Source organism: Pleurodeles waltl, chromosome 6 (assembly GCF_031143425.1).
Source record: "Pleurodeles waltl isolate 20211129_DDA chromosome 6, aPleWal1.hap1.20221129, whole genome shotgun sequence".
Lineage (NCBI taxonomy): Eukaryota > Metazoa > Chordata > Amphibia > Caudata > Salamandridae > Pleurodeles > Pleurodeles waltl.
This window is the reverse complement of record NC_090445.1, coordinates 34,938,138-34,953,151: the sequence shown is the minus strand read 5'-3', so window position 1 is coordinate 34,953,151 and position 15,014 is coordinate 34,938,138. Positions and strand designations below refer to the sequence as shown.

Below are 15,014 nucleotides of genomic sequence, written 5' to 3'. Positions count from 1 at the left end.
GGCCAGCAACATGTCTCGGTTTGTGGCAGGCTGCTAAAACTAGTCAGCCTACACAGATAGTCGGTTAAGTTTCAGGGGGCACCTCTAAGGTGCCCTCTGTGGTGTATTTTACAATAAAATGCACACTGGCATCAGTGTGCATTTATTGTGCTGAGAAGTTTGATACCAAACTTCCCAGTTTTCAGTGTAGCCATTATGGTGCTGTGGAGTTCGTGTTTGACAGACTCCCAGACCATATACTCTTATGGCTACCCTGTACTTACAATGTCTAAGGTTTTGTTTAGACACTGTAGGGGTACCATGCTCATGCACTGGTACCCTCACCTATGGTATAGTGCACCCTGCCTTAGGGCTGTAAGGCCTGCTAGAGGGGTGTCTTACCTATACTGCATAGGCAGTGAGAGGCTGGCATGGCACCCTGAGGGGAGTGCCATGTCGACTTACTCGTTTTGTCCTCACTAGCACACACAAGCTGGCAAGCAGTGTGTCTGTGCTGAGTGAGAGGTCTCCAGGGTGGCATAAGACATGCTGCAGCCCTTAGAGACCTTCCTTGGCATCAGGGCCCTTGGTACTAGAAGTACCAGTTACAAGGGACTTATCTGGATGCCAGGGTCTGCCAATTGTGGATACAAAAGTACAGGTTAGGGAAAGAACACTGGTGCTGGGGCCTGGTTAGCAGGCCTCAGCACACTTTCAATTGTAAACATAGCATCAGCAAAGGCAAAAAGTCAGGGGGCAACCATGCCAAGGAGGCATTTCCTTACACCAATGCACTCAAAACAACTGCACTGCACCCCACTGCACTGTACTCTGCACCACTGGGCTCTACGTCACTGCTCCAATGCCCCTCTATTTTACTCCACACCACTAATCCACTAACGTTTAGCCATGCTGAACAGCAGACACTCTGGTGTATAACATAGAACACAATTACATCATAATATAGGCTGCTACAAAATGTGCAAATACATTTTGTTTAATAAAAAAAAAGTGCTTCTCAAATACAGATTTGAATATACAGTTTATACCTAGTACTAAAAAAATTTATAACACTCCATTAAAACCACACACTCCACAGCTCACCTTGAAATACCCTTACAGTACTGCTCTAAAAGAAAATATCTTTGCCACGAGAAAGCCTCAAGTGGCTCCTTTGATTAAGGTCAATGTAGGTTTTCAAGCCCCTTTGCATTTGCAGATTTAAAAGTTGCCCACATTTGCATTTCTTTAGGGAAGGAGACACCCTGGCAAGAAGGCCTTTTCATATCTGTCTGCCCCTGCCTCCCACAGAGAACAGTAGACTCCCTGCCTTTCAATCCAGCTCGGGGAAATTGATCTGCCCGTAATTTCGCACTGCCGTCGGTTGTCCTGGTGCAAGGCTAAAATTACGGACAAATGCTGTCCATTAAGCCTTTCATCACGGACAACGGACGGCAGGGCGAAATTACAGACAGTCTGTGAAATTTACAGACGGGTGGTCACGTAGTTGGTGTACAGAATTTCATTTGAAAAAGTCCCTTTCCCCATACAGCAGCCCTCCCCGACAACAGTCCCCACAGAAGGATGTGCAGAATCTCTAAGCATCCATTGCCTCCTTCCTTGGGCGGTGTGACGTCACAAGCGCACAGCCATCTTCTCTGGCTGTTCGATGAGATCCATTTTCTTGTTGATTTTCTGTCTATGTCAAATGACCTATTTGACTTCGGGACTCTGTTCTGCTGATAGTCGAGCATCCTTAACCAGTGCTTAATTTGTGCTTGTTGTTTCTGGTGATGAACAGCGGCACTTATTTTTTAGGGCCAGCGCTTATTCTTCTGCCCCAAGCATTTGCTGCGAGCAAAAGACATAAATGGGAAAGACGGAGGAAGAGAAAAACGAAAAAGCGTCACAATGGGAGAAAGCAGAAGGCTGCAGAAGTGAGCTGAAGGGGCAGGGAGTGGCTTTAAATGTATTGAAGAGACCCGAAGTGGCTTCAGGATTACGCTGCCTCAGTATTCCGTACTGGCACATTTAATTGCAGCAGCCGCATGTTTAAGAGGAGGGCTTTGAGCACCGGCACATTTTTATTTACAAATTAAGCACTGATCATTACCAGAAGGGAGGGTAAGTTTCGACGTCACTATTTGAGCCAGTCAAGAGGCAAGTCAGTTGTCACGTGCACCCCGCTTATATGTGGCCTAAATGTTTACATGAAGCAACATTATCGTGTATATAAATCAGACATTCTGAACTCACATATTTCAAAGTGCTCTCAAATACAATAAAGAAACAAGCATTTGCAGTCAATGGGTTTCACTTTTGCTCGAGTTAGAGCTATTAGCATTGTAAACTAAACGTGCTTTACTTGCCACATAATTTGAAATTGAAAAGTAAAACAGTTTCACATAAGTGAGCTGAATCAAAGCGCCACGGTCGCAATGAGCATCAGCGTGAAAAGACACACAAAAGGAAAAAGAAGTTTGCTCACAGTCAAACGTATCGGCAAAAGTGCCACTAGCCATGAAACCTGGTTGATGGTCAAGGCGGTAACCAAACCGCCCCAAGGAGGGACAAACGTAAAGCATTTACCAATGACAACAAAGGATTTTTCAAGGGCAAGACCATGAACGAGCGATAGTGATGGGTGTGAAGTGGGCATGGTTAAAAGCCTAAATAGATAACAGCACGTCGGAAAAGCAGTGCTTCCGCACTGCTATGCTCGACCTAAAAAGTCATAGTGAGGCCCCACTTGCAGATACACATGATCTGGCAACCATGTTGTTATAATTTTTACTATACATAAAAATAATATTCCCAAAAGGCAGCCCATGATTGCCAGGCATGCACACGCACGGATGACCATCTTGGAATAGTTCAATTATACTACATGACAAAAACTATGCTAAAATATCAAAACAGGTGCACTGTTCCACAAAGAAGAGACATAAAGAAAATGATCCAGTTTGGAAATGGCGAAGCTATACTGAGTAATCTCAGGAGGGCCCTCAACCACCCATTTGGGTGACAGGTATCATCATCGGGCTCACTCCTCGCCAGACTGGTGCTGCAATGCCTGGCGGGCCACCCAACATTCTGGGTGGCACTCAACCGTTATAAAATTGCTAACAACAAGGGTCTGGGAAAGAAACTGAATCAGAAACGGAGAGTATAGAAAAAGAGACAAAACTCTAAAATTGGCTCTGAACCTGAGCCACTATTTTAATGTGATAGAAATTGGGTTCAGGCCAAGATTAAAAGCAAAAAATATATATTAGAGTGTCACTGGAAATAATGTACCGTTACACTCTATAGTAAAAACTATGCTAAGGCAGCCATCCCTGCTTATGCACACACTATCACTGATCTCTAACTGCCATTGGCCATAAACTATTGCAAAGCAATTAAGTTTCAGCTTTGAGGTTATTTTCTACATGTTAAAGGCGAGACCTATTGGCTTTGCCAATGCTTCTTGTTCTACCTTCTACGGTATGATGTGGGAGTCTATCAAGCCAGAAATGTACGAAACCCCTACAATAAATACATTAACTGGAAGTACATTTATGCATTTGTAAATGCCTTTGTAAAGTGCAATTTCACTTGCTAACGTTTTCATTTTCTCAGTTAGGAAAGTATTTTTCCCTTTCCCCAAAATCCATACCAGTTTTGGTTGCATTCCCTCCTGATTCTCAACCATGATAGAGAAACATTTCCATCTGTGTGCAGGGAGGGAAGGTGACTTGCAAATGTTTGTGAGTGTTTAAATGAATATAGTATTTAACAAATGATATTTATATTTTCTGAATAAAAATTGTGAATTTACCCTCATAAAATAGGCCACCTGTTTACTTAGGTTTACCTAATGTGTGTGTAAATATGCCTGTAAATCGCACCACAATCCATCGCTTTCGCAGGGAAGTTCCTTTTTGTCCTCTTCAGACCGACTCGTTCTGCGGCAGTGGTTCCCAACCTGTGGTCCGGGGACCCCTGGGTGTCCGTGAAGCCTCCTCAGGGGGTCCGCAACTGCTTACATTTAATAGTATTAACAGATTAGGTGCCCAGCTTTCAGTAATGACTCAGTGGAGGGGTTCCCGTATTCCAATAATGTTTCAGTGGGGGTCCCCGGGTTCCATTAATGATAAAGTGGGGGTCCACAGAAGTCAAAAGGTACTGAGATGTCCGTCATTCACCCCTTTGTGTCCCAGTTCACTTATCAGCGGTTGCTTACTGCCTATAAGGTCACTTTGCCATAACATTCACAGTACATGCACAATTGATTATTAAATGGCCCACCGTCCCTGTTATCCCACAGACATCGTATTAATGGCAATGCAAAAGCATCACTGGCAGACTGACTCGCAAAAAAACACAATGCATACATTTGATAGTAAAAAAAAAAAAAACTTTAATTATGATCGTGGAGTTTAAATTTGTGGTCCAGAAAATTTGAATCTCTGATTCATGAAATGGCAGATGTTCCACTTGACATTTTTTTGATGGCTCTACAACACTACAAAAAACCTTCCGACTTTTGGTGGAGTTAAGAGTTGCCTCAGGGAAGCAATGTCAGTGGAAACACAACAGCAGCCTTTAACAAGTTAGTACTATTAGCGTTGTAAACTAGAGGGCGCGTGGCAATGCATATGTGTAGCGGCGGCCACTGCAAATCTCAAGGGGAGGGTGGGCGTCGGTGTGGATGGGAACGGGGGAAATTTATTTTAAAAAGAGTGTAAAACCCAGCAAAGTTGCACTGTGTAGGAAAGAAAAAGTAATCTAGAAACCATGTGGAAAACAAGGGGCCTCGTATGTTTTCAGTAGATGGCTGGTGCGCTCGAGGAGGGCTAAACACCAGAAAAAGTATGAGGTATGCATGCCTTTCACTAATGAAATCAAGCGAGCTTCAAAACACAAGCCCACGAACCAACAAATGTGATGGGCGTGGTTAAAAGCCCAACAGAGAGAATACAACAGGGACAGAGCACTTGCACGCTCAACCCTAAAAAAGGAATCCCATTGAAATAAAATATTTGCCTAGAATCACACAATTTAGTCAAGGGGATAAGCCGGGAAAATCCAGGGTTTTCTGATTTCACATTCAGCCACTACATGGTTATCTCTTTTCCTCTACAGTTTTACATAAAAGTTTAATGTTTTTTATTTAATTCTTGGCACATTAGGTTTGAAGTGGCAGGCAGAAGTCACATGAAAGCTCAGCTCGTTTTGAGCTCGAGGATCAAAGAGACCTCGAGCTGAGGCAGAACCAGGCAACTGGCTCGAGCATGAATCGAGCTTTTAGAGGCTCACCCACTTCTACTACAAACTCAAATCATTTTAAGCTGAAGCTTTACTAGTAGCTTGTCCACAAACAGATCATAATATTTGGTGCTAAAATCCTTCGCCCCTTGCATTTTCATCGAGGCTAGTGTTGTGCCTTGTCATTGGTTGCTATGCATCCTTTCCATAGTTCTCAGTGTGTCCTGGTCCTGAGGCGAGATTGTATTTTGGTTATCCCTGGTACTAATGCAAGTATTGAGAATCTCTGGTCCCTAAGTGAGACCGTGTTTTGAGTACTAGACGGTATGTGTGTTCTGTGAAAGAATGTGGTTGTGGGGAATGTGTAATAGATTTCCCCAAAGTAGGTACGGTTTAGAGCATGAGTGCATCCCTGGTTCTGCCATGTGTTTTATGTGGATGCATTAGAGGGTCTCAGAGGTCCCTGGTCCGGGCATGCATGCTGTAGAGTGTATACCATGCATGCGGTAGAAGGTATGAGAATCCCTGGCCCTGCCATGCATTTGTAAGTGTGATGAGGTGTCCTTCCTAATAGGTTAAGGAGGTAGGGGCATATGTGTTACGCCCAAAGATGTAGGGGATATATGTATTATGCCCCAATGTTGTGAGTCCCTTACAAGAAGTTATGGGCGTACTTGCTGCAGTGGGGGCAAATTGGATTTACCTGTTGTTGTTTTATGCGTCTATTGTTCATAGGACTGATTGATCGTTTTCTTCCATCTTTTGCCCTTTGATATGATGTTTAATGCGAATTATTATTTATGAGACTAGTTGATTGTTTATTTATATTTTCAATTGTTTCTTTAAGGGGGGGGTGTTGTGACTTGTCATTGGTTGCTATTCATCCTATCCATAGTTCCCAGTTCCCTGCTGCTCAGCCAGTGTGTGTGTGTGTGAGGTCACTGAATGTTGAGGACTGCCCGGTTAGTGAGTATCAGTTGGGGTGAGTTGGGGTGAGTTGGGGTGAGTGGGCTGAGAAGCAAGGATGCTGCTCCTGGTGGGGCGTTACCTTAAACCTGTAACTAAACTGAATAAACCTACATCATATAGCCTACAAAGGATCCATCATTATTTACAAAAGCTTGCATTTCTTTGAAGAGGTGGTTATAGTGGGGAAGCAAAAAGGAAGCAAAAAGGAAGTTTGAGGGCTCTCTTTTCTGAAGGCTGTTCCAGTGTTTGTGGGCTTGTACACCAAAATGGCTGTCTCCCCTGCTCACCAGTAGGGAAATAGGTGAGGCGACAAGGATATTGGCAGGTCAGAGAGACATGTTGGGAACGTCATGTTAGTGGTGATTTTGCTGCAAAAGTACGAGACAGGCATTATGCCTTCTTGACCACTATACAGTTTTTTCATGTTATTCTAGTTTACAACACACCATTACAATTGTTCAAGGCGAGAGCTGGGCTGGCAGTCCAAGTAACCCAGTACATTGTTGTGATGCAAACTTCCCATGAGTGGCTGAGATCCTGTTGTATGTAAGGACAAAACCTGTTGGCTTGGCTGAATTAATATTGAATTATTTTGGAAGATGCAAGAATAAAGTTGAATATATCATATGCCAGTCTCCTTGACTCAATGGACTGAATGTGGAAAGATTATATATTTGGACTTTGTGTATAAGGGCCAGCCTCCTACAGCGTGGTACCCATTTCCTAAATTGCTGTTTCCTGACTCTGGGCAGTGATGCTATAACTCCACTCTTAGTCTGATTTAGTAGTGTTAAGTATAATGATAGTATAGGATACAACTGGATGCCAGCCTTTTACAGTGCTTAGGCAGATTCTCTTACTCTAGGCAGTCTTCCACCTTCTTCCACAGCATAGGAAAATAGACCTTGTTCTAAGTCTTAGGGCCTCATTACGTGGCTGGCGGTCACAAGATCGCCAGCCTCGCGGTGGCACTTGGACCGCCGCGGCTGTGGTGGTCCGACAGCCACATTACAAGGTTGGCAGGCAGACCCACCAACTGACTGCCATCCCCGCCAGGATCTTTGATCCTGATGGGGTGACAGCGGTCGGGATTGTGATCATCCAGGGCGGTGCTGGAGTCAGCACCACCTGGCTGATTACAAACCCACTTTCCACCAGCCTTTTCATGGCAGTCTGACGGCCATGAAATGGCTGGTGATAAGCCAGTGTTGGAATGCGCACTGTCTGCTTAGCTTAGCAGACAGTGCGCATTCTGACGGTGCTGGTCAGGCCCTCTGTGCAATGGCATAGCCGAGTCCAATGCCGCCACACGTTTTCCACTGGGCTGACCTGCGGAAACACTGGTTTCCGCCGTTCAGCCCAGTGGAAAACTCGTAATGGGGCTAGTAAGGAGACGCCAGCACTGTGACGGTCCCATCACCGCGAGTCTGGTGGTGGTAATGTAGTCCTTACCCCTCAAAGGGAGACCGCGAATGAACTGCTACTAATGCTCATTGTACTCTACACAGCTCTGCACAAAAATAATCCTTTGATTCTCCTCTGATTAAAGTTATGCTTCAGGCATTGCTCTAATCAGAGCACAGCTGGCCTGCCGGAACTGGCGTGGTCGAGACCCAATGCAACAAAGGATCACTACTACTAGTTTTTCTTGGATAATCAGAGGACGCAAGGGTCTATACATAGAGATAGCAGCACAGACTACCATTGACCCCGTTGGAGCATCCTTCAGCTTTAGTGGCTAAATACCTTCAGGAAAACCTCTCTTCCAAGGGTATTAGACTCTTATGTGCCCAAGCACTCTTATGCGCACAACATCCAGTAAGAAACCTGGTGAGATCAGGCATAACATACTATGTTACCAGCTAACACCAGTAGGCAGTTACTCCACAAGGGTGCGGGTGAAAAAAGCCGTCTACTCCACTACCATAATTAGCTTCCACCGGCTGTTATTAGCGCTGTGGTCTGATCATGGTGGCGGACTTTGGGTGCCCCCATCATCCAACATAATCTAGCACTTGGTGCATGAGAAAAATATATAGTTATGCAGGAGACTCTTGAAACAGGTCTCCTGCACCAGAAAATGGACCACAGGTTGCCACACTGATACAGTGCCGAGGACTTTCCACCCCACAGACTGCATTGAATACTAGAGGATGTGAGAGTGTTGTCTCCTACAATGCCTCTTGTTTTTTTTTACCCCAACTGGACATGCAGGGCTAAAATTAGAGCAGCAGATGTGTTAGCTAAGTGGCCTGCTTTTGGTTTGAACCTGAAGTTAGAGTGTACACTTTTCTATCTGAGAGGATACAAATATGTGTGAATATGAGTAGTTTCTGCTCCAAGGACATGTTGGGCCTTTAACCCTTTGATGTACTGTACCATCATCTCTTGTTTCATAAGTGCCAACATCAACCAACGTTGTGTGCCTTCTTCTGCCCGGCAGGTATTCATGGATGATGCCAAATACAACACAGATGAGGACCTTGAGGAGAAACTTCAGCTCTTCAAAAGTAAGTATGAGGCTCTGCTGCCTGTCACATTGCCAGCTACCTACCTCTCTAACTATCCTAGACTCAGATACAGAAGACCAATGTGGATACTGTGAGTTATTTGAGTGAATGTTTTCCGGGCTAATTTGTATCACTCAAAAAAGAAATGACTTTCAATAGAGAACATGCAATAGAACATGAGAGTAGATGTCCTGTCACTTCAAAGAAGACGGGGTGGGGGGTAAGAAGTCATTCAGTGATGTGCCCTGAAGTTTCACATAGAAAAGAGAAGGAAGAGCAAGCAGCAGATGAATAGAGATGCCACAGAGGGCAGGAGAGCTGAGGATGCGTTAACGTCTTAGGCATCTTGGAACTTGAAGGGAGGTGAGTGTTGAGGGTGGGAATGGATTGGAGAAGGTGAACGTGTAGAAGGATGAGCTAGTGGAGAATGAAGGCAGACAGCATGGAGGAAAGGTGGAAACATCATCACTGTTATTCTTATCTTTTTTTATTGATGAATGTCCATAAATCTTAATACTGATTTCCCTGACTTCAGGAATAACTAGATACATTTTGCTGAATTTATTGGGAGACCTAGATTGTTACTGTGCTCAATCAATATCTCTACTCCTTACTATGGGGATGAATATCAAATAGAGCTCAATCCCAGAAATTTTCAAGGTATCCATACAAACTATACTTTTTACCCTTTTGGATATCCTTATCTTGGCGATAAAGTATTGTGTAGAATTTAACTTGAGAACATATCTAGTTATTCCTACTAACAACCTATGTTTTCTTTGTAAGATTTGCTGCATAAAAAGGGCGATGATCCATGAGCCGTAGAGAAGCGACTGCTGTCATGAATTGCATGTTGGCTGCTTGTTTGTCACAAAGGTTTTTTATGAAGTTATGAAAATCAGTATCAAGATTTAGGGAGAGTCATGAATATTATATTACATTTTTTTTAGAAAGAATACAATTATGTTGTTTCCCCCTCTCGGAAAAGGAGTAATAGACAGATGTACTTTATGATCAACAATTGTTTTTTCACAAACTATTGCAAGTTTTTCCAAGAATTCTAAAGTCTACTAATTACCCAGAGAATCTTGCATAGCCTTAAAATATTTCATGCCACAGCTGTATCCCCTTCTCCTTCCTTCTGTATCACTTACCTTTGCATTCCATTCTGTATTCACCATGCAGCCACTTTAGTTCTTCCCTCATTATGTCTTCCTCATCCCCATCCCTGTGCTTTTTGCTGTAACCACATCTTAGTTTTTCTTTTCCAGAGAAATTCATGGATTTTGACCTGAATGACAATGGAGATATTGGTAAGTTGTGAACTGGAGAACAGTGTCAACCTCTGTGAACTGGAGAACAGTGTCAACCTCTGTGGTGTACATACGTAAATGGTTAAGGAACCAGGCCTAGCCAGTCTTCTCTTAGAAACTTACAGTTTGAAACACTCTAGTGCACTCCATCCTCCAGAGCCAGAAGTGGATGCACCAGGACAGGAAGGAGTGGGACTTTACCTTACATCTCCTGCCTCATCCGTCCCCTCTCCTTGTTTTTCGACGCTTACACAGACTGATTGTAGCCTTTCAGCTATCAGGTGAAACCTCATTGACCTAGCAAGAAGGTCAGACTTACTTGAAGGGAAATAACATATCTGTTAACTTAGCACCTTAATCCTTAGCCTTTTAGCACAGATACTCCTGTGATGGACTCGTGGGGTGCGAAAGGGAACACATTTACTACTGATCTCTACTTGTGTTTGAAACAATCAAACCAGAGCTGTATTCTATTGGAAGGCCTTAATCATATGCCACTTCAAGTATCATATACTATGCTAGAGCCATCATTGTTTCTTGTAGACCCTAATGTGCGTCGTTGTTTCTGGTACTGCGTAACATGCCCAGAAGTTGCTCCTGGTACAGCATCGAAGGACAAGGTACGGCCACCAGATGCCATACACAGCCTCCTGTGTACATGTACAAGCATCAAACAGCAGGGTACATTGATTGTCTGCTAGCTACAGCATCATGTACCATGGGAAAGACACCCTATCCTATTGACAGCCTCGCATAGACAGAAACTGCAATCCCATGTCCAAGTACTGACATATTTGACCTGGTGCAACTTCTTATGCTTAATCCCAGGTATCATGTGGATCTGTTTATTGTAGACTTTTATAATCCTTCACACCTGATCTACCAGGACAGTCTCATACACAAGGCTACACTCATCATATGCAGAGATACACTCTCACGTTCGTAGGGTGCTGTCTTAAAAAACCAGTGGCCTCACTTTAAGGGTACAATTGCTAGTTTTTATATAATGTTAGCTACCGGTAATGATACTTTGCAGCCCTGTCAATTACACTTGTTAGTGTTACCCAGCTTAATGATTCCCAGTGTATTGAAATTGGAAAGATAAAGGCAGAATTGAACCGCCAGGATCCCGAGCTGTAAATTTAAGACTATGTAGAAATCTCAGCAGCAAGTGCTTAACTCAAATATACTTTATCGGACAGGGATCATATGCTAGGTGCAGCCCCATATACCTAGGTGTTGCCACCTTATCCTTGCCAGCTGGAGCTTGAACTGCATACCTACACTCTACGCTCAAGCAGCGCATCATATGTTTAGGTGTAAAGTTCCACAATGGCCCCAGCTGCTAAAATCATGGCCTGATACAGCAGACCCACATGCACAGATACAGTCATAATATTCCCAGATACAGCAGACTCACCTACCCAGCTGCTGACATTGTATGACCCTTTGCAGCCTGCTCACATGCACAAATAAAGCTATAATCACATGTAAAGGAGACTCACTTAACCCACTACAGATGTCAGATGCCTGGGTATAGCAGACTCACATGCAAAGATACAGCTATGATATTCCCAAGTATAGCAGACTTAGAAGCCTAGCTGCATGCATCATATGTCCTTGTACAGCAGACTCACATGTGCAGTATAGCCATTAAATTCCCAAGTACAGCAGACTTGCCTACACAGTTACTGACATCATATAGCTTAATACAGTAAACTGTCATGCATAGATACAGCCATAATATTTGCAGATACTGCAGACTCGCCTGTCAAGTTACAGACATAATATGTTCCAGTACAACTGACTCACTTAGGCAGATATAAATTTCTTACACCCAGTAACAGCAGGCACAAATGCTCAGATAAAGCCTTCCTATGCCCAGGTACAGCAGGCACACACCCACGTACAGCTGTCAGGCTCAGGTGAAGCAGACTCACATGCCCAGTTACAGTCATCATATGTGTAGGTACAGAAGATTAATCTGCCCGTGGAAGACTTACATGTCAAACTATCATTTGCCATTTGTTGCCAACATATCTCATGCACTTCACTCACATTCTATACTCCATGAGCTGTCTTCATGTGCTGAGTTGCCTTGATTTTTCCACTTTACGCAAGGTGCCCATTCATACACCTAGGTGCATCCAGCTAAAAGCGACAAGTGGTTCCTCTCTACCCCTGCGCTTTCCTGCGGCAAGGGAGAAAGCAAGGAGTGGAGCGACCTGGTGGCTTCTTTACTCCTAGACCTGCTTGTCTGCTTGCCTCTGGAATGGAGGGCACCTTGTAGGCAAGGATCCCTCCTGTGCAGACACCTACCATCTGAGCACCTCAAGCTACCATGATCAGGGGTGGGCGGAGGAAGCTCACAATGAGATATCTGCCCTTCATCCTTGAATAGAATGATGAGTATTATGTGGGATCTGCAAGGTACCTTGTTTCTCACTCACTCAGGCCTCTGCCTTCCATGTACCTCGTACAGCTGGTCAGAAAGCAGGAGATGGGGGCAACTGGCAGCCACCTGTCAATGAAGCGATGCTCTCCCTGCACTCTGGGCCTGCTGCCCCAAGCTCAAGGAAGGAAGTAGGTGAGACATGTGGGCTACCTGCAGGGAATTCCCGTGCTACTGCCCTTCATGCCACGTCCTGGTGGCGAGCCACAGTGAGAAGCGGCACTGGTGATCCTCGCGCACTGGCACCTGAAGCTCGTGCTGCACCTATCCATGCAGGGTGCATCACAATGGTGTTGCAGGCGCTCCACCTAAATACCACCAACCTCTAGAGATGATTGCATCCACATGTGCAAGACTCTTTCCGCCCACTCAGCCGTAGGGCTGTTTATCCCTTCATTGTCTATAGGGAAAAAATAAGCAAAAAGACATGGAACTGAATTTCATTTTCCATTAGAGTTCTACTGAAAGGTACTGGGACATTTCATACTATCAGTCACGCTTAACGTGTCAGCCAGCAGTGTGTTGCATTGTGCTGGTCATAGTTATGTTTTAACAGAGTTATTATGGGCTCAAAATCCCAGTATGCAAAGTGATGTTGGCTAATATTCTAGAAAAAAACTGAAGTATTATACATGATATGGAGTCCCCTGCCATTTATGTTTCAAAAAGTAAAAAAAAAGGTTATTGAGTCAATTTTTAAAAACTGCTTGTTCCACACCTCACGCATCAAACCAAACTTTTAGCAATGCAAATAGTTGTGTCTTGTTCAGTGAGACGTTTTATACCAAGCTTAACAACAAAACAAATGTGCAAGGGCAACATATAAGTAAAGAACAGATGGAGTAGCAGAAGGAACTTCACACGGCCCTCACTGGTGCAACACAGGTAGCTAACACTAAAGTGGGAGTGAGAGCAGCTAAAGGACTGCTATACCCCCTCCTTTAACAGTCATAAACATACAAAAAGAAGAACACTTGTGGGAGAAACAGTCAATGGAATTCTCATTCTCATGGAATTACCATACATTTGTGCACTCACATAGGATGATGAACCCTCACCTATGTACAGCGGTGTGCTTTATCACTGGGTTGCACATATAGGCCTGTGAAGCATCCAAGCCTACAGCTGTTTTGAGTTCTATTATTTGGGTAAACTTCCTATCCATGCTCTCCCTTAATCAAACTCAAATATATATTAAAATTATGTGTGGGGGAGCCATATATGTTTCTACCAGTGTCTCCCTACCACAGGATTAAAAACAGGAGGTTCATGGTGGACCCTGCTTCCCTTTTTCATTGACATGTTTTAGAGCTCCAATACTGCCCCTATGGTTCAGGCACCTTCCTCAGATCTATACTGTGAAATAGTTCCCTGATCCACTGGGCATGGCATGTAAGTACATTCACTATATCCTTTATTTTTTTTCATAAAATGGGGGAACAACAGTGGAAACAACCCTTCCTCAGAAGAACCCTCCCCCCTTCAAAGGATAGGTACAGATAGGGCAAACGAACCACACATTTCCCACATTATAGGACCGGTACAAATTGTGCAGCAGGAGTACAAGTTTTGCTTTTTCACAGAGAGGGTGCAGCATTGAAATAGCAAAGCAAACTCCCCTCTCGCACAGAAAGCAGCAAGTACAATCTTCCATTCCCTGCAGACCCGGTCCAGCCAGGCAGACTAGTGCAAGCTTCCCTATCTGACAGAAAGCAGCAAGTGTAATCTTCCATTCCCTGCAGACCCGGTCCAGCAGGGCAGACTAGTGCAAGCTTCCCTATCTGACAGAAAGCAGCAAGTGTAATCTTCCATTCCCTGCAGACCCGGTCCAGCCAGGCAGACTAGTGCAAGCTTCCCTATCTGACAGAAGGCAGCAAGTACAATCTTCCATACCCCGCAGACCAGATCCAGCAGGGCAGACTAGTGCAAGCTTCCCTATCTGACAGAAGGCAGCAAGTACAATCTTCCATACCCCGCAGACCAGATCCAGCAGGGCAGACTAGTGCAAGCTTCCCTATCTGACAGAAAGCAGCAAGTACAATCTTCCATTCCCTGCAGACCAGATCCAGCAGGGCAGACTAGTGCAAGCTTCCCTATCTGACAGAAGGCAGCAAGTACAATCTTCCATTCCCCGCAGACCCGGTCCAGCCAGGCAGACTAGTGCAAGCTTCCCTATCTGACAGAAGGCAGCAAGTACAATCTTCCATACCCCGCAGACCAGATCCAGCAGGGCAGACTAGTGCAAGCTTCCCTATCTGACAGAAGGCAGCAAGTACAATCTTCCATACCCCGCAGACCAGATCCAGCAGGGCAGACTAGTGCAAGCTTCCCTATCTGACAGAAAGCAGCAAGTACAATCTTCCATACCCCGCAGACCAGATCCAGCAGGGCAGACTAGTGCAAGCTTCCATTGCTCACAGGACATGTAATGTTAATTCATGAGTGACATGCAGAGAATAGTCACTGACTCACTGAGGGGAATTTATAGGTGGATGATTGAGTGACTATGCAACTTCTCACTTCATTCTCACTTGTGTGATT

The 15,014-nt window shown here is 44.5% G+C and overlaps 1 protein-coding gene across 1 annotated transcript in view; it reads left to right on the top strand.

Annotated features, from left to right (window-relative positions):
• The window catches only part of AIF1 (allograft inflammatory factor 1), an 88,344-nt gene that overhangs the window by 49,235 nt on the left and 24,095 nt on the right, over positions 1–15,014 (top strand). Inside the window, exons 3-4 of the mRNA XM_069237155.1 lie at positions 8,642–8,708; positions 9,980–10,021. Of these exons, the coding sequence (XP_069093256.1) occupies positions 8,642–8,708; positions 9,980–10,021 (109 nt within the window). The remainder of the gene's footprint in view (positions 1–8,641; positions 8,709–9,979; positions 10,022–15,014) is intronic.